At 36.4% G+C, this 20,893-nt stretch overlaps 1 protein-coding gene across 7 annotated transcripts in view; it reads right to left on the bottom strand.

The window, feature by feature from the left end:
- Window positions 1-20,893, bottom strand: part of MTX2 (metaxin 2) — a 78,447-nt gene that overhangs the window by 45,606 nt on the left and 11,948 nt on the right. For 2 of the 7 annotated variants that reach the window (XM_017520450.2, XM_017520447.2), the window contains exons 1-2: window positions 11,670-11,923; window positions 2,964-3,159 (exon numbers count right to left, since the gene is read on the bottom strand). Coding sequence is in view for 2 of the 7 variants with exons in the window: in XM_017520447.2 (XP_017375936.1) it covers window positions 2,964-3,000 (37 nt within the window). In the remaining 5 variants the exon portion in view is untranslated. Of the gene's footprint in view, window positions 1-2,963; window positions 3,160-11,669; window positions 11,925-18,312; window positions 18,389-20,893 lie in introns of those variants that run through there. The other 5 variants (XM_017520448.2, XM_017520452.2, XM_017520453.2 and 2 more) reach the window with 4 other exon arrangements.

The following is a 20,893-nucleotide window of genomic DNA, read 5'->3' as shown; positions in this document are numbered from 1 at the left end:
AAAAAAACCTACACAGATTAATAATGAATAAATAAGTACAGTAGAATATCTAAGGCAGATGGGTCTTAATACCCTGCATTCTAGAAGCACAAGACAGAAAGCAACACAGATTAAAAATTCAGGAAAACCAGTAGAAGGCAGAACTTCCCTCTCACAACCAAAGTTGGAGCCCAAATAAAACTAGAGCATAACTAGAATCTAACTCCCAGTCAAATATCATCTAGACTTCTATTTAGGCAGATGATGATTATGATAACAATAGCAATTAAGATTCCGCAAAGCTCATACAGCTTACATCCAAAATATATAAGAAACTCTTACAACCCAATAATAAAAAGACAATATAATCCAATTTTTTTAATTGAGCAAGGAATGTGAATAGTCATTTTTCCAAAGGAGATACACAAATGGCCAAAAAGCACATGAAAAGATACTCAACATTATTAGTCATTAGGGAAATGCAAATCAAAATCACCATGAGATACAACTTCACACTCAATAAGGCCATAATCAACAAGACAGACAATAACAAACATTTAGCCAATGTGGAGAAGTTAAAAATTCTCACACATTGCTGGTGGGACTATGAAAAGTTTGGCAATTTATCAAAATGTTAAACACAGAATTTTACCATATAACCCAACAATTATACTCCTATGTATTCACCCAGGGAAAATAAAAATAAATATCCACATAAAGACTTAAATACAAACGTTCATAGCAGCATTATTCACAATAGTCAAAAAGGAAAGCAACCAAATGTTCATTAACTGGTGAATGGATAGACAAAATGCAGTATATCCATACAATGGAATACTATTTGGCAATAAGAAACAACCAAGTTACTGATACATGCTACAACATTAATACATGGATGACCCTCAAAATCATTATGCTCAATGAAAAAAAAACGCCAGACACAAATGAAAACACATGATTCCATTTATATGACATGTCCAGAAGAGGCAAATCTACAGAAACAGAGTAGAGCAGTGGTTGACTCAGGCTGGTGGTGGGAATGAGGAGTGACTGTAAAAGGGTAAGGAGTTTCTTTTGGAGGTGATGGAAATCTACTATTAGATCATGTTAATTGGAGAGGTGAGTAGAAAATTAAAAAAAAAAAAAAAAAGATTGTGCTAATAGTCACAAAATTATGTAAATATACTAAAAATCACTGAATTATAAATTTAAAAGGGTATGTAAATTATACCTCAAGAAAACGGAATAGAAAATACATCAACTCACAATTTCAACTGAAGAACAAATGTCAATTACCACCTAAATTGTTAACATTATGTAACTAGTTCTCCTGTACTAGCCAACTTACAATCTTAAATTAATGAACAATAATAGTAAAAATAACAATAACATCTAATAAAAACATAGATAGCAACTTTTACTTTTATGTTATTTCTAATACTGACATACAATCTTTTTAAAATTTATAAAATGAGAAAGTTAGAAACATTACTTATAATTCATGATGCCAAAACATTTTTCTGTAACATTAAAGCTAACAATTAAAAGATACGGAGGTCAAGAGAAGGCTAGATCATTAAAGAGTCAGCTGCTAATAAGTAAATAGTGAAATAATGATGGTCTCTTCATGTTATACAAATGACACAATTTATTCATATAAAGTTTGAATTAGTGCTCTAAACTGACCAGGTAATGAAATATGACACATGGGGGAAAATACCACTGTAATACTCAAAGATACTGTATCCACTGGAATAAATATACTCGCCAAAAGTCTGTTTTTTTCAACTAAAGACAGATTAAATTATGAAGAAATTCTTTGGCTTATACAAGTACTCAGAGACAAAATATATAATCAGCAAAAAAATATAGCTAAGTGTATAAGAACAGTGAAATGCATTTTGTGGTTTCTATTTTGCCAACACAGTTACAGTTAATGAGAATTGTCATGGCAAAATGACTGTTTTTATGAAAAAAATCTTTTTTATTCCACTCCAATCAAATTTCATTTTTATTACTTATGTAAAAAAGTTCAAAAACCATGATTCATTTATAGACCATACAAAAATAAGAAAAGTGTTCAAGAATAGAGGAGAGGATCATTTACAAAGCAATAAAAAATTAAAGTATGCATTTCTCTTACTGGCAAGGCAAATACTTCTCTTCCACATATAAATGTCTATAGCTGGATATTCTGAATATTATAACTTCTGTCTTTGAACAAAAAATGAGAAGCCTTAATTTTCAATATCTCATCTTTATTTGATATCTTCAGTATATCTAATAACTGCTTATCAAGAAATTTTAAAAGTTTAAAAAAGGTTAAGAAGTTTGGTGGAATTTTCTTTCAATTTTCACAAAAATATGGAAAGCCTGAGCTAACGTTAATAACTCAAAAGTCTTCAAAGAAATAAGACTGACAAATTTTATGAGGTACCCATCACCAAATCTTTTAAGTTAAAAACTAAAAATCATGTAATTTCAGAGTATAAAATGTTAATAAACCAGGTAAGAAAATTAAAACTCACGTTACAGCCTATGAACTATTTCATTAACAGAAAACAAGTCTTTGAAAGTATCTTATTACCAAAGTTTTCAACAGTGAACATAACATTGACCTTAAAAATTTAGTTTTGGCCGGGTACAGCAGCTCACGCCTGTAATCCCAGCACTTTGGGAGGCTGATGCAGGTGGATCACATAAGGTCAACAGTTCAAGACCAGCCTGGCCAACATGGCGAAATCCCATCTCTACTACAAATAAAAAAGTTGGCCAGGCATGGTGGTGGGCACCTGTAATCCCAGCTACTTGGGAGGCTTAGGCAGGACAATCACTTGAACTTGGGAGACAGAGGTGCAATGAGTTGAGATCACCCCACTGCACTCCAGCCTGGGCAACAAAACCAAATTCTTTCAACCTATTCAGGAATACAGTATGGGAAAATATAGGATCCATTGCTGTCAATAAACTATACCTTGACTCACCTATTCTGTCACTGTTTTGCTTTACCATATGCCCCATTCAACATCAGCTTCACAACTCCAAGGTCATAAGCACAACTGTGTAAGATTATTCATATGACTAATATGATCTTTTTTAATTCTCTGAAATGTGATGGTCAGCTCAATAACTTGAATAATTCCTCAGTGCCTTCCTCAATGCTGGAAAATCCTTAGAATACTAGGTAAAAATAACAAAATATCTTTATTTTCAATAGCAAAAGAATTTAATGCATTGTATTTCTTCAATTTTCTGTTGCAATTGTCATCATTAAATATTCTGATACACAAACATACAAACCTATACCATCATTTCCTTCATTATGAGCAAGAGTATCACTTCTATATTACAAAAGCCTTTAAACCTATATTTTCTGTTTCCTTTAGCCTCTGGAACCCTTCTGAATACTTTTAAAGTCCAGACTCCCTGGTACTCATGTGAGAAGAGATGGAATGAAAACACTTTATTATCAATATAAAAACAAATTTTTTAAAACATGCCCATTTCGATCACACTTAGTTTCAAGATGCTTACATATAGGTTCCATGGAACCCTGCAAAACTACTTTCCTAGCTCATACTATAATCTACTGTTAAAATGAAGTTATTAATAAATTTAAATAATTAAGCACCCAAATGCCCACAATGAGATAAATGGAATATTCCAACCATTCTTTTTTCATCCTTTATATAGTTTACTGAGTTTCTAAATAAAGAACAGAACAGATATTATCCTTATTTCAAAAGATTAATAAATTACAGCATGATAAAATTAACTGATGTGCTTAAAATATGGCAAGGCACCAGTAGAGTAATAAATCAGAAAAGATGGTATATGAGTAAAGAAAAACAAGAATACTTTGGGCATTTTCTGATGTCTAAAATGGTAATGGAATACTAGATGTTCAGAATTAATATCCTCAAAGGACTTCTTAATGTAAGGTGAAAGGCTCTTGGGCAATAAAAGTAACAAAAGAAAGTAACATATACTGAATATTTATTATCTATCACTCTATACTAGATACTTAGTATACATTGTAAATTATATTATCCCTCTTTTACAAATGAGGAAACTGAGGACTAGAAAGGCCTGTCCGAGATCACAGAACAAGAAGCAGGGTTGAGCTTAGAACTCAGCTCTTATGCCAATGACTTTGTTCCTAACCTTCATACTGAGTTCAGTATTCTTATCCACAAAATACCTACCTGGCAAGATAAAATTGTTATTATTAGCAATTACATATATAAATCATTTAACAAAGTAGCTCAAAACAAAAGCTAACTCTTATTATCAGTAACCAGCTACGGCAATGTCTAATCAACAAAACCCCAATATGACCTATACCAAGATTCAATTTTATAATGAAGATTATAAAATGAAGAGGATATCAAATATATATCTTGAAATAAATATCCTGGAATAACAAATTACTCTAGGATACATTAACAAGTAATCTTAATAACTGTAATAACTGTAGATAGATGTTTCATATTGAATTAAATTCTGTTATTTATAAATAACCTTTTAAAGCTTTACCAAAATTGTATCTTTAAAGTAACATATATTATTATTTTCACCATTTTACAAATGAGAAATCTCAGGCTTAAAAAGTCAGTTACCTTGTCTAAGTTCATACAGCTAGGAAGTGGCTAAATAAGAACCCAGGTTAGACTTTTCACTTCAAAATCCTCTAAAGTGGAAAAGCAAGGTGAAGGAAGCAATCAACACTGCAGCAGATTTCTGCCGTTTAGTGCTCAACACCTCTCTCCCTTCTTTTGTGTATCTGGTAGCACTGTGGAGCTCTAATACCTGGAGCTACTCCTGGCACAGGGATGGGCAAGTGAGTTAGGCCTGTCCACCACAGTACTCTACCCTTCTGGTTGCTCCAAATGTGGTCATGTAGCCCAAATAGGATTATACAATCTTCCCCTACAATATATTCATACCCAACTGACTGTAAAAATAAAATTTTTTTAAAAATGTGAGCAACATATTGAAAAATCTAGCCATAAAACAAGCGAAAACTTAAATATACAGGTTGTTATAAAATATTTTAAAAATTATTTACTAATAATATTCAGGTTTATTTTTATTCTCCTTTTAAAATTCTAGGCCTGGTATGGTGGCTCACACCTGTGATCCCAGCACTTTGGGAGGCTGAGGCAGGTGGATCACTTGAGGCCAGTAGTTTGACACCAGCCTGGCCAACATGGTAAAACCCATCTCTACTAAAAATACGAAAATTAGCCAGGCGTGGTGGCAGACACCTGTAATCCCAGCTACTCCGGAGGCTAAGGCAAGAGAACCACTTGAACCCGGGAGGCAGAGGTTGCAGTGAGCCAAAATTGCACCATTGCCCTCCAGCCTGAGTGACAAGACTGAAATGCCATCTCAAAAAAAAAAAAAAAAAAAGTCTAAATCCAGCATATCATCATCTAGAGAAACAAATATTAATTCAAAAGCATAACTTACCATTTTTTTCCATATTAAGCCAAAAGAACAATTCAAAATTATCTTCCACTTTAAAATATATATTCAAAAAAAAACTACTGGACAGATACACAAATATGTATATGTACGCACTGTGTACAACAGACAAAAATCATACACACCTGTGATGGCTTTGGGACACATCAACTTACCTACATGGAACTACACTTGCCAAAATTCCCTTTCTACTATGTCTCTAGTTAAAGTGGGCTACAAGGGATATTCTCCGGCAAGTGTTGAGAACGTAAGAGCGGCAAGAGCCATTTTGTAGCAGACACACACTTTCTCCTAGCTTTTCTAACCCTAATCTAGGTGCTGCCATAAAGGGATTCCGCTGATATAATTAAAGTCCTACTTAGTTAGCTTTACATTAACCAAAAGGGAGAATTATCCTAAGTGGCCTGATTTAATCAGCTGAAAGTCCTTTAAAAAAAAGGCCTCAGTCCTCCCTGGGATCAGACATTCCAAGCAGTACCTGATCGCTCTCTTAGTCCTGGATCTCCCCCTCCTGAATGACTGCCTCACACGCTGTGCACTTGCTTTGCAAGCCCCCACAATAAGAGCCAGTTGTTTGCATGTGTTTGTGTATGCACATACCTGCATATGTGGGCATGGCTAGAGAGACAGACAGATATCCTGGGGCTTCTGCTTCTCTGGTTGAACTGACTCCTTAAATATCCATCAGAGTAATACTACATAAGTAAGTTTTAGCTTCTTCATTACAATGAAATACTATATAACTATTTTTAAATGATGATGTGTAATTCCATTCATAGACATGAAAAAAGATCCCAATATATGACAAAACAGGTTACAAAAAATTATGCATATTTATATTATGTCAATTTTCTTAATTCAAGGAAAGAATGAAATAGCTTTGTTCATCAAAGTTTTAGTGACGGGGATGGAATTTTAAAGTCTTAATCTGGGTATATGATTTCAGGTAATTTTTGCTTTATTTCTGAATTGCTTTCATTTTTCCATAATGGCAACATATCGTTATTATTATCAGGAAAAACAAACCCGCAACACACCTTTCTCACTTGACAGGAAAAAAAATGTCAGGTAGACTTACATTAAATGGTTAAAATGGTGCCCAGAGTCTTAAAGGATGAACAGGAGTTATTTAAGCAAAGTGGACATTTCAGGCAAGGGGCAAGGAAGGAAGTGACAAGACATAAGTCTGTTCTACCGACAATAGGAAACCAACAAAATGTTAAAACAAGAGGAGGGTTTGTTTTTTTTTTTTTTTAAGGAAAATTAAAATAAAACAAAACAAACAAAAAACCCACTGAGGCTTGCAGTGTACAGACTCTACTGGAAGGAAGTCGAACTGGAAGCAGAGAAATCAATTCAGAGACTACTATGGTAATCTAAGCAAGAAATGACAAAGCTTTGAACTAAGGTAACAACAGTAGAAATGTACAGAATAAGTCCTATTAAGTAATAAGAACTGAGAAAAGTTGATGAGGGAAATACTGGCAGTAAGGAGACAGAAGCAGTTCACTTAAACTGGGGAGTTCATAGATTTCTAAAAAGATATCCATATGAATAAGGATCTCAAAGAACTCACTTCAAGAATACCATAGAGAGATGCCAGATATCTTTAAATGTTTCCAAAAGAAATAATCAGCGTTAGCTCATGTCCACAGGAAGGAAGGATAATAAGCAAAGTGTTAAATACACTACAAATTAGAGCTCTCAATTAGAAGAACACATTCATAATTACTTACTAAATTATAATAGGTCTATGTAGATACATATCTCTAACCTGTCTAGGTGGACCTCTTATAGGAAAACCATGTTACTACCAGAAACAGAATATTGTGAACAGTTGTTGGATTGGAGTCACACTTATAAGTCATTTAAAAGTCAAACTCAGGGTTTCAGATAAATTACTACTTTAACCACTGCTATAGTCTGAATATCCCCTCCACAGCTCATGCTGAAATGTAATTGCCATTCTGACAGTATAAAGAGGTGGGACTGTTAAGAAGTGATTAGGTCATGAGGGCTCCACCCTCATGAATGGATTAATCTCCTTATCCCAAGAGTGGGTTGTTACAAAAGCAAGTTCAGCCCTCTCAGTCCCTGGCTCTTGCCCTCCCTGACCTTTCCACCTTCTGCCGTAGGATAATGCAGCTACAAAGGCTCTCATCAGATACTGACACCTTGAAACTGAAGTTCCTTGCCTCCAAAAATGTGAGACTTAATTTTTTTTCTTTATAAATTACCTAGTCTGTGGTATTCTGTTTCAGCAACACAAAACGGATTAAGACAGCCTCCTGTTTTCACTTCTTGACAAAATATAATCTTACAAATTTTAAAAATTATAATCTTTAAATTGCAAAAGTAAAATACGCTCACTATAGTAATTCAGTTCAAAAATATAGCTCCTTCACCTTCCACCAACATTCCTATATTATCTCAATCACTAGTTAAAATTAGTTGAACATTCTTCTGTAACTTTCTCTTAACACATATACACATATGTATGTTTATATAGATTTTGTGAGTTCATAAAAGATATGTATTATTTTATAACTTTTTACTTTCAAGACAACGTATTTAACAGGTGCATCTCTTCATTTTGGATCTGTAAAAAATGTGAGCATATCATAATTTTTGTATAAATGTTTTTGACAAATAGTAACTATGTATATTTAGGAGGTACAATGTGATATTTTGATCTACGTGTAAACTGTAGAAAGAATAACTCAAGCTCGCCGGGTGCGGTGGCTCAAGCCTGTAATCCCAGCACTTTGGGAGGCCGAGGCGGGTGGATCACGAGGTCAAGAGATCGAGACCATCCTGGTCAACATGGTGAAACCCCGCCTCTACTAAAACTACAAAAAAAATTAGCTGGGCATGGTGGCGCGTGCCTGTAATCCCAGCTACTCAGGAGGCTGAGGCAGGAGAATTGCCTGAACCCAGGAGACGGAGGTTGCGGTGAGCCGAGATCGCGCCATTGCACTCCAGCCTGGGTAACAAGAGCGAAACTCCGTCTCAAAAAAAAAAAAAAAAAAAAGAATAACTCAAGCTAATTAATATATCCATCACCACACCAACTTAAATTTTTGTGGTGAGAATGTTATAAATCTATGCCTTTGGCAATTTTGAAATATATAATACATTATTAACTGTGGTCACTATGCAGTGCAATAGTTCACTAAAACTTTTTCTTCCAGTCTAACAAACTTGGTTCCCTTTGATCAGCACCTCCTCTTCTCCATTCCTCTTCTCCAATCCCTCACCTTTGTCCCCTCAGCCTCTGGTAACCACTATCTATTCTGTTTCTATGAGATCAACTCTCTTAGATTTCACTAAAAAGATTAGATTTTAGATCACTATTTGTCTACACGTAGCTTATTTCACTTAGGATAATGTCCTCTAGGTCTATCCATTTTATCACAAATGATAGGGTTTTTTTCTTCTTATTTTTAAGGCTGAATAGTATTCCACTGTACGTTATATATCACATTTTCTTTATCCATTCATCCACTGATAAACACCTGGGTTGCTTCCATATCTTGTCTATTGTGAATACTACTGCAATGAACATGGAAGTGTACACACCTCTTAGACAATTTCAATTCCTTTGGATACATGCCCAAAAGTGGAATTGCTGGATTGGTATATAATAATTTGATATATATTTAAAACATTTCTAGTTTTTCACTATTATGCTGCAATTAATATCATTACATATTTCTTTAAGTACTGGTCCTTACATTTCTATTGGATAAACCCTCATAAGTAGAATTTTCAGGCCAGAGAATGTCATTTTAATAAATATTGCTACATTAAAGAGCGAGGTGGCTCACGCCTATAATCCCAGCACTTTGGGAGGCTTAGGAGGGTGGATCACAAGGTCAGGAGTTCGAGAGCAGCCTGGCCAATATGGTGAAACTCGTGTCTACTAAAAATACAAAAATTAATCGGGCATGGTGGTGTGTGCCTGTAGTCCCAGCTACTCAGGAGGCTGGGGCAGGAGAATTGCTTGAACCTTGGAGGCGGAGGTTGCAGTGAGCCAAGATTGCACCACTGCACTCCAGCCTGGGTGATAGGGTGAGACTCTGTCTCAAAAATAAATAAATAAATAAATAAATAAATAAATATTGCTACATTAAGTTCCCAAAAAGTAATACTAACTTACAGACCCACCAATAATTTGAGAGTACTGTTTTCCCCATGCCCTATTGGTACTATAAATTATATTCATTTTTGTCCACCTGATGGGGAGGGCAGGGGGATGCTATACATTATTAGTGACAGAGAACATCTTTCTGTTCACTGTCTGTCTATATTTCATCCTTTTGTGAACTGCCTGTTCCAATCTTTTGTCTTTGATTCTGTTGGTTTGTCTTCTTATTTGTACTAACTTACTTAAGATGTCTTTTATCAAAGTTCTTAAATTTTTTCTGCAATCGAATCTGCCAAGTTTTCATCTTACGGATTACAAATTCCTAAATTCTGCTTAGGCCCCTTCTGCTAATCAATAATTATTAAAATAATCTCCTATGTTTTCTCCTAATTATTTTATTATAATTTTTTGGTTTTACATTTAGATCTTTAATCCATCTGTAATTTATTCATGTGGTGTAATGACTTAGGAGTTATTCCAACACTATTTGTTGAATTATCCATCTTTAAATGGTTCCTCCTAGAGTAGCAGATCACTACAACACAGCAGACAAACAAAATTCTTAACGTCACTAGAAATTCTTAAACGTCATTACTTAAATCAATATCAAAAGATTATTAAAAGACATTCAACATTTTCTCATTTTAAAAAATCACACATTAGAACACATGCACACAGTGTACCACTCTCAACAAACACTGTGAAGTGTTTTGTTTTTTTTTAACATAGTAGCAACCTAAATTAAATCGCTGATCTAACGATGTAAGTCTGATCTTGTTTTCAACATAAATGGTAAAAACATAATCATTGCTTGAAATCTCAAGATTAATCATTGATTTGAGTCACAAATATTTATTGAGTACCAACTGACTATGGATACAACAAGGAACAAAATAAATTTGATCCCTACTTTCAGGAAGCTTGCAATCTAGTAGGAGCTTCTTCTCTCTTCTAGAAAATAACGTATTTTAAGTGAAAAAGGAAAAAAAAGAAATGTATGTTCACACAAACGCAATGCAGTGAAAAACATTCCCGCAAATTTTACGACACATTCTGTATTTCCCATTTCCAAAATACTATCTTATTTCTTCAAATGTACCTATTTATGTAGTGACTGTCTGCATTACCAAATACTCATGTTGAAAACACTGCTAGGGAGTTATGACTAATTCTATTAGCCTATATCTAAAAGTACCTATGTTTAGTCTCCTCAGTTTCTCAACAATATTTAGTTTCTTTCGTTACAATAAGAACCTTAATAAGAGAGAAATTAGAAACCTATATACATTAGTCATGTTCAGTCCAACGACTCAAAGATATTTCTTTAAAGTACCTGCAGATTTAAAAATATTTCAATGAATCCGGCCAGGCGTGGTGGTGGGCGCCTGTAATCCCAGCTATTCGGGAGACTGAGGCAGGAGAATCGCTTGAACCCAGGAGATGGAGGTTGCAGTGAGCCGAGATCGTGCCATTGCACTCCAGCCTGAGCTACAAGAGCGAAACTCCATCTCAAAAAAAAAAAAAAAAAAAAAAAAAAAAAAAATTTCCATGAATCCTAGAGTCTTAAGACTCTTAATAAATGGCACTACTACGTCGTTGGAGAGGGAGCAAGAAGTCTGGTGGTCCTTCGATGACAACAAGTAACAATTGAGTAATGACAGTCACCTTAAACTTTGGGTACCAAGACCCAGAAGCTGCCCCACTCTTAGACGGAAGTGTTCAGGTGCTTGTCCCTGTGGTAACGCCCCCCACCTCAATCCCAATTCAAGGTCTCCTCCTCATACACCAGCACCTCCCAACGGAATGGGGAGATGGACAATGGACCGCCCAACGGAAGGAGACGGAACGCCTGCTCCTGCGGGGTGACCTTGGCCAAGCGTCTCCTCCTCAGTTTTTCCATCCTTGAGATAAGGTTGGTAGTCCGTGCCCGCCTCCACCCTCCGGCCTGGGTTCAGCGCATAATGCCGCAAGGCTAGAGGAAGACTCCAGCCCTGTACCCCACGCAGCTCCCGGAGACCGCGCCGCCACCTCCTGGGTCTGCGGCTACGCGCGATACCTGCAATCTGGGAGACGAAGGCTTCCGCCACTAGAGACATGTCGGCTGGGCGGCCCTGAGCCCGGGTGCCTGCCCCGCCCCGCGAGCCTCAGCGTCCTCCACCGCAAACCCGGAGGCTCTCGGCAGCTAACGAGCCTAGAGCAGCTGAGGTTCAGACTCGCAAAGCCCACTCCAGCAGCCGCGGAGGAACCAGTGAGGCTCCCAAGGTTACCGCCAGGCCCGGCTAGGAACTTCCGGCGCAGCTGACAACGGCGCTCGAGTGCTTCCGTCGGCCCCGCCCCAGCGCCCTCCTACCAGGCGCCACCGCAGCGAGCTGGGTCCCGCCAATTCCAGGCTCCGTGTTGGGGCCCTGCAGGTGGAAGTCAGGTACCCAACTCGCCTCCCACCTAGGGGACCTGCAGGGGGATCTGGAAGATTTTTAGTGTCCTTTCTGTAAGCTAGAATTTTGTAAGCAAGTAACATTTGTAAACGTCCCCCATTGGATATCAGACACACACACACACACATATATATGTATATGTATATATATATATGTACATACGTATGTATATACATACATATATATATATATATATATAGTATTTGACTTTGGTCATCCTCTCAACAACCCATTAAAGTAATAATATTATCGCCATTTTACGGATAAGAATATAGGCTTAAGGAATTTAAACTGCCTGCCCAGGCACTCCTCTGAGGCCCAGATTCAAGGCTGTGTGAATTCCCTCTATTCTACTATATTGCTGGGTTGATTTGTCTGTGGATAGACATTAGTGTGTTTTTTTTTTTTCTTAATTCAAACATGCTTGGCAGAAAGGAGGCTTGAGCAGTGCCTAAGCCGAAAGATAATTTGTCCTTCAACTACATACACCCGAAATGATGCTCAGCTTAGGAAATAAGATACTTTAGTTTCACACATGTCTCACCTTCGGGAGTGAAAGGGGCAGGAAGAGAAGACACTAAATTTCCTGAGTGACTTTCTCTTAAGCTAATAGTTTCTTAAATTACACAATTAAAGAAAAATCATATACATTACAGATTGCCATTATTACAAGTGGGACAGTCTTCAGAGCTGTTAAGTCAAAGCCCCCTTCACTGATGAGAAACAGGTTCAGAGAGGAGAGGTGACTCACTTTAAATCACACAGTAAATCAAAAAGTCAGACAGCTTACTAAGTTTTTGCAGAGGAAAGCTGTGTTCTAAGAATTACTGTCCATGACATTTAGAAAGCTATATTTCCATTCTTTGTATTCATGGATCTCTATTACCGTTCATTCGGCCTCCTTAACTAGTGTGTTGGTTTCCTAGAGCTGCCAAATTACCACAAACTGGGTGGCTAAACAACAGAAATTTATTCTCACAATTCTGGAGGCTAGAAGTCTGAAATCAAGGTGTCAGCAGGGCCATCCTGTCTTGCAAGGCTCCAGAGAAGGGGGTTGCCACCAATCCTCCATGTACCTTGGCTTGTAGATATGTCACTCCAATCTCAGCCACCATCATCACATGGCATTCCCCCTGCATGTCGATGTGTCCAAATTTCTCTCTTCTTGAGAAATAACACCAGTCATTGTGTTAGGGCCCACCCTAATCCTCAGTAGGACACATCTTAACTTGATTTCTTTTTTTTTTTTTTGAGATGAAGTATTGATGCGTCACCTAGCCTGGAGTATAGTGGCGTAATCTTGGGCCGCTGCAACCTCCGCCTCCCAGGTTCAAGCGATTCTCCTGCCTTGGCCTCCCAAATAGCTGGGATTATAAGTGCATGCCACAACACCCAGCTAATTTTTGTATTTTTAGTAGAGATGGGGTTTCACCATGTTGGCCAGGCTGGTCTCTGACTCCTGACCTCGTGATCTGCCCCCCCCCCCCCCCCCCCCCCCCCCCCCCCACCGCCGGGCTTCCCAAAGTGCTGGAACTACAGGTGTGAGCCACTGTGCCTGGCCCCATAATGTTTTTTAAGGGTAAGTCATATTTTCATCTCCCTCAGCAAAAGGAAGCTTGTTAAACTACATTTAAATTTACCCAATAATTTACATTGACGTAAACACAGCAGTGTCTTAGGAAGTAGTGTCTTCTCTGTTGCTGAAATTCAGACTTAACAAGCAGCTGTGAATAGCAGAAATACAGGGAAGATAATAGGTTTTTCTGATTTGTGCAGAGAGAGGTAGCACTGATAGTAAAGAGTACATGAGGTCCATTTCCTCCACATCCCATAGGTGATATTGACCAAGAGAAATGAGCTGTTTCAGTTACTTTGCTATCAATCAAAAGAAAAGCTTTCAGGCTCTATCTGTTCTCCTCATGGTGGAGAATTATATATAACTGTAATAATGAAGAAAACATGTCATCACTTTAAGTTCTATTATCAATTTTGGTTTGTCATCTTTATAAAGCTAAAGACACAGTGTTTTAACTACTTTTTGATAGATTTGAAGTTTAAAATTCCTCCATATCATAGGGCCTGTGTGGGAACTTGAGCCAAAGTCCATAAAGAGTAATGACGATTCAACTGGAGAAATCAAAATCAAGCATATCCAAAGGGTAGAAGTGAGCCCTAAAGTGGAAGAGATTGGCAAGAGCCAGAGAATGGACACAGATGTAAGAGAAACAGAGCAAGATTAGAGGCAAAGTAGAATGTGCCCTTACAATTTCAGTTAAGTACCCATGGCTTGATGCATGGTACATGCATAAACTGAGCTGGCTCAAAGGTACTGGATTGGGTCTGACACCAATCTTTATTATGGCAAGTGCCTTCGTTCATTAGGGCTGCTATAACAAAATATCTTAAACTGGATAATTTATAAACAACAGAAATGTATTGTCCTCACTTTCAGAGGCTGGAAAGTCCATGATCAAGGCACCAGCAGATTGAGTGTCTTGCGAGGTCCCAATTTTCATAGATAGCACTTTGTACTTGTCTTCACATGGCAGAAAGGCAAAAGGAGCAAATAAACTCCCTTGGGCCTCTTTTATAAAGGCACTAAACCCATAGGCAAGGGCAGAGCCCTCTTGACCTAATTACCTCCTAAATTCCCCACCTCTTCTTAATGCTATCACATTGGCAATTAAGTTTCAACATTTGAGTTGCTGAGGGACGCAAATATTCAAACCATAGCAGCACGCTTTTTCGAAAAAAACAGAGAAGTGTTGGGGGCATTGTCTATATTCAACTCTCTTCATTTTAGCCAGGGAAGCAGAATCATCAGCACCATATGGATTCACTTTTTCTCGTGACTGATGATTCTTTTGCTTCCCACACAGGCACATTTAGGCTGGAAAGAATCTGTAATGTGGGAGGTCTTTATTACCAAAAATTAAGTCCAATAAAATGCAGATGTCTTGATGGTACCCACAGATAAACTGTCTTTGTAATAAATAGCCAACTGGAGAAAATATATGTATACATCTGTATTAGAACGACTGGCAGATTTAAAACTGAAGATTTGTTTAAGATCACCACAATTAAGGAAAATACAAGAAAACAAGCCACCAGAATTTTTAAGAATGAGGTTATAAAACAAAAGTGCTAAGGAATCTATATGTTACTGAAAGGATAATCACACAATTTTTAAAATAAAAATATCAAGGCATGACATTATCAGTCTTATTGTTTGTCCTAATAAAATCACTTTCTTGCAAAACTATTATAGAATATTTTAATGTCCCTAATCTAGATTTTTATGTTACTGTATTAAATGTAAGACAACAGTTATTATGATGAATATATGCTTATTAAGATTAAAATATTAAGATGTTTTATCTACATTTTAATTTTCTCTGACAGAATGTTAATATTTTTAAATAAATATTTTATTTTTGAAAAGGTGTCTGCAAGATAACATTTTTTTCTAGGATTCCTTTAAAATTACTATTTACTTGAGAACAATATATAAATTCAGATCTTTTTATCAAATTAGCCCCTTATCCCCCATCAAAAGAATTAACTATCGTTAAATCAATCAACCCAAAAAGCGTGTTAATACAGTTAAAAACACTAAAGTAACTGTATTAGTTCATTCTCACACTGCTATAAAGAACTACCTGAGACTGGGTAATTTATAAAGAAAAGAGGTTTACTTGATTCACGGTTCTGCAGGCTGAACAGGAAGCATGGCTGGGAGGCCTTAGGAAACTTGCAATCATGGTGGAAGGCAAAGGGGAAGCAAGCATGTCTTACCATGGTGGAGCAGGAGGAAGAGAGAGAGAAGGGAGAAGTGCCACACACTTTTAAAGTATCAGATCTCGTGAAAACTCACTCACTATCACAAGAACAGCAAGGGGGAAATCTGCCCCCATGATCCAATCACCTCCCACTAGGCCCCTCCTCCAACTGGACATGAGATTTGAGTGGGGATACAAATCCAAACCATATCAGTGACAATGTTATGCTTCAGGGCCTTAATTTCATCTGTTAATAGTCTTTACTGCCTTAGAAACAAACTGTAGACAACTTTAAGCAATCTAATATATAAGGTTTACAAAGATTTTTTGAAAGGGTAGATAAATGTGACAGTCATTCATCCTTGTATCTCTCAACTCCTTTCTTCCCTTTGTAATTCCTAAGAAATTATAATCAACTCAGTGCTGTTACATTCTTACCTTTTTCTCACTTTGTGTTCTTACCCCGTATTTTAGGCTAGCACGCTGTCACATAAACTATGGCATATTTGACCATGCTTTGGAAAATATCTTCAATATTGATTGTAGTGGACCTACATTCTTCAAATATTAACTGCTTTTCAAAAGAAACTAAAATGCTAAATTTCCAAACTATTCTTCTACCTTGAGCCTATTTGTTGCCTCACTTTTATAGCTTTACCTTATTATAGGGAACTGAATCTTTTTACTGTATCTATTGACTGCTCTTTGCTGGTGGTAGTAATGTCTTATCTACAGCTACAGGAACTGTATGGTTAGGACTTCCCTGGTTGCAACTTTTATTAAAAAAAAAAAAAACACGTACATGCGATTAAAGTCAGCTTAAGCAAGTTTAGTTTTATTGCCTCATAGTGGAAGAAAAGATACAGAAATGATTCACAGAATGGAATGGACGGTTCTAGGAACCAATAGCTTAGTCCTTCAGCTCTTTGCCTATCTCTTATTTCTGTTCAGCTTTATGCTTTTTAACTGAAGACACACATTCTCTCAGATGGCAGGAAAAAATAGCAGCCAGCAGTACCAACTTAACATCTTCCAGGCTTGGCAACCCAAGAGTAAAGAGAGTTACTCTATTCCAACTTCCTTGTACTGTATTCATTTCAAGGAAGAAGTATAATTGTCCTCGTTTGCATGGTCTTACCCTGGATTACGTACTTTGTCCAAGTGAATGGGCTGAATGATTTACCAGGCCAGGGGGAAATGGGGCCTGTGACAAGAAGGGAAATGGGAGAAAATATGCTTGAGGTCAGGTACAGTGGCTCATGCCTATAATCCCTGCACTTTGGAAGGTTGAGGCAGCTTCCAGATAACATAGTGAAACCCCATCTTTACCAAAATTACCAAAATTAACCAGGTATAGTGGTATGTACCTGGTGGGAGGATCTGCTTGAGCCTGGCAAGTTGAGGCTGTTTTTTATCACACTGGGTAGAACTTCTTTGAAAGTGACTAATATAGCAAGTGTTCTAACCTGTTTGCCTCTAGGTCTTGCACAGTCAACAGCCTATTAATTATACTGCTGACAGGCTGTTTCAAACTAGCTCCATGTTCCATGGCAGAGATTCACTCTTATAGTAGTAATGAGAGAACATGCAGATAGAACAAAAACCAAATACATTATTGTTTGATTTTTCTTATTTAAGACTGTATACAGATGGGCAAGACACATCTGGCTGTGTGATTTCTATTGTTGAATACTAAATAATGTGTTAAGCAGGGAGAAACTGCCAAATTTTGGGGACCAGTTACTGATACTTTTGATAATTTGACATTGATTTTAAACGGTATTTGAGTTGTTACATTTCACCTATAGCCCCTTAACAATGTTGAAAGGATGGCGATGATGTTTAAGGAGCCCTGAAGCAAGGGCATTGGCAAATAACTGGTAAAGAGTTTACTCTAAAGAAGCAGAAATTTGAAAGGACTGCTGAACGCTTAGAACTACTTTGAGGAAACGGCTTCCATGATGGAGAAATAGGTCCCTCTAATGTAAAGCTGGCATCTAGAAGGTAATGCAAAACAGCATGGTCATCACCATTTTCCTTTGCCGTCTGTTCAAATCAGAATCTATAGTAGAGAATGAGATTCATTCACTCATTCATTCTTCAGGTAATTATTGAATCTCATTTTGGAGTGTTGAGTCCTCAACGTGTAGAGAAACATGGTGAACAAAAGTCAGTGTGCTCTCCAGAGGTTTACTATCCAATTGAGATGCTCAACCAAAAAGGCCATTTCAACACAGTGTGTAATACATGCTACTGAAAGAGTATCCAAATGCATTCAAAGTCATAAACAATGTTAATGTTTTACGTTGCCATGCTGCACAGCTACCACACTCTTCAGTGTAAGTGATATGCCCTTGCCAGGATACCAAATGACTTTCTGAAATTTGGCTATCTGAAAAATAACTAACTGGGCTAGTAGGTAATACAACTTCAGTAATCTGAAACCTCATCAAATATCTCGGCATTCACAAGGATAATGACCAACCTTGTTTTGGCACATACTTCAAGCTGACAATTCCTCAGAGGCACAATGTGCTTTGTTCATGGCAGTTCCTTCCTTCCTAGATAAAATGAAAACATCACATCATATAACTCTTCAAAATTATTGAAAGTAGCCATTTTAAGCTGTTGGTTAATGTGAAATATTTGGTATTTTGCCAACTTCCTTTTTTTTTTCTTAACAGTATCCCAGAAATAAAGCACAGGAACTCAAACAGAATAAAAACAACTAATATCAGATAGTAGTTCCTCCTGCCAATCACAGCAATCGTTTCCATTTTTTCTCTGGATTTTTTTTAATTGACTGAATATTCCTCTCTTCCATGTTGAACCCAGTTATTCACATGAATCCACATGAACTTTATCTAGATCTTCTCTTTAGCTTTGTCTGCATTTTACTGCAAGTAAAGAACCTAATTCCAAGTATTAAAAATCTGCCTCTGCTTTGTTTAAAGTTGTACTTAGAATGCCAGTAGTGCTGTCAGGCTACTCCTCCAGTTCAGAAAAAAAAGAATATTGTGTATGGAGCACTCCAAGCACATTAGTTGCATCTAAACTGCAATCTAAGGCTGAAGTATTAAAATATCAGATAAGAAGGCCTTTCACTAGCTTAGGAAAGGATCAGAGAATTCAATTTCTCCACACAACTCCCTCATCCAGTTTTCTCCAGGGGATTTGTAACTAGATCCCTACATAGCTGAGGAAAAAAAACTAGCTTATATATCTAGGAGTATAGTTGTGCACATACAAAAACGTAAATATGGAAAACAATTTCAGTGTCTTAAAATGAAATGAAGTCAGGGTAAATGAAGATAATACTTAATAACTTTTTTAAAATAATAAATTTACTTTGGTCTCTAACAACAATTTAAAGGCCTTATAAGTAACCTATACATTTTTCTTATATCTCTCAACTTTTTCTTAATGCTATTATGTTGAACTGTATGTTAACAGCAAGACACAGGATTTTAGAAAAAAAATTGGCTTACCAGAAAACATGTTAAGCTTACTATCACTGCCAGATTATGTTGTCATAAGAAAATACTTTATGAGTCCAGCATGCTTTCACTGTGCTACTCTGCTACATAGAAAATACTTTAAAGAAAATGAAAATTGGATTAGAATACACTATAAGAGGCCCAAAATTAAATTAAATAAAACCTTTCAGTAGGTTTCTTTTAATTTCAGTTCCTGAGAATTAAAGTACTTATTCCTAATAGCTGAAACTTATGTCCTAATTTATCTAATTGTCTTTAACTTTTATTGTGAATAATTTTAGACTTATAGAAAAGTAGTAAACATTTTACAGAGAATTCTCATATGCCCTTCACTCGGTTTTCTCTACTATTAATATCTAAATAGAATTTTTTATTTTATGTAAATACAAAGTAGTATTTGCAAATGTGGTATATTTTTATTTGTAAAATATACATATATTTGTTAAGTATAAAATATAACATAGCAAAATTATTGAAACCTGGAAATTATAATACTATTGACCAATCTACAAAGTTTATTCTAATTTGTCCAGTTTTCCCACTAACTTCTTTCTTCTGGTCCAGGATCCTACACTGCATTTAGTTGTCATGTCTCTAGTTTCCAATCAGTGACAGCTCCTCAGTTTTTCTTTTATCTTTGTGTTTCGTGACATTGACACTTTTGATAAATACTGGTCAGTTCTTTTGTACAGTGTCTCTTAATTTGGGTTTGCCTGATATTTCTCATGATAAATTGAGGTTATGTGTTTTTGGCAAGCATACCATTGAAGTGACATTGTGTCTTTGCCAATATGTCATGTTACGGTGTACACATCAATATATCTTATTATTGGTAATATTAAATGTGATCATTTTGTTAGGGTAGTATCTGCCAGTTTCTCCATTATAAAGTGACTTTTTTCTTTGTAATTAATAAGCACATTGTGGGAGCTACTTTGAGACTATGAAAAATCCTGTTTCTAATCATACTTTTGTCCAGTAACTTTAGTGTTGGTGGATGGTTCTTGCCTGCAACAATGATTGCTTTGGTGTTTGCCTAATGGTGACTTTCTATAATATTTTCAACATTTCTTCTACATTTATTAATTTAAATTCTACTTATAAAGAAGACCTCTGCCTTCTTCCCCTTTATTTATTTATATCAGTATGAATGTATGGATATTCATTTTATTCTATTCATTATAATAAAAAACTCATTTTTTTTTGCTCAATTTTTCTCAGATTTGTCTGTTGGTGATCTTTCAAGTTGATTTCTGTGTCCTTCCAAAAATACCTGTATTATCTTTTGAGCAATTCTTTATATCCTTATTTTCTCATGCTAGAAGATATTCTAGACTAATTTTCCACTTTCCCTGCCACAGACACAGAAGCAATCATTTTCCAAGGAACCTTGGCTTCTTTTAGTAGAGAATGACATTTAGAAACCAAGTCCTGGACTGGGCGTGGTAGCTCATACCTGTAATCCCAGCACTTTGAGAGGCCAAAGTGGGCAGATCACATGAGGTCAGGAGTTCCAGACCATTTTGGCCCACATGGTGAAACCCTGTCTCTATTAAAAATACAAAAAAA

The sequence above is a fragment of the Cebus imitator genome, unplaced genomic scaffold, assembly GCF_001604975.1.
Source record: "Cebus imitator isolate Cc_AM_T3 unplaced genomic scaffold, Cebus_imitator-1.0 Scaffold839, whole genome shotgun sequence".
NCBI classification, from domain to species: Eukaryota; Metazoa; Chordata; class Mammalia; order Primates; family Cebidae; genus Cebus; species Cebus imitator.
Note: the sequence above shows the minus strand (reverse complement) of the source record. Positions and strands in the feature narration are given on the sequence as shown.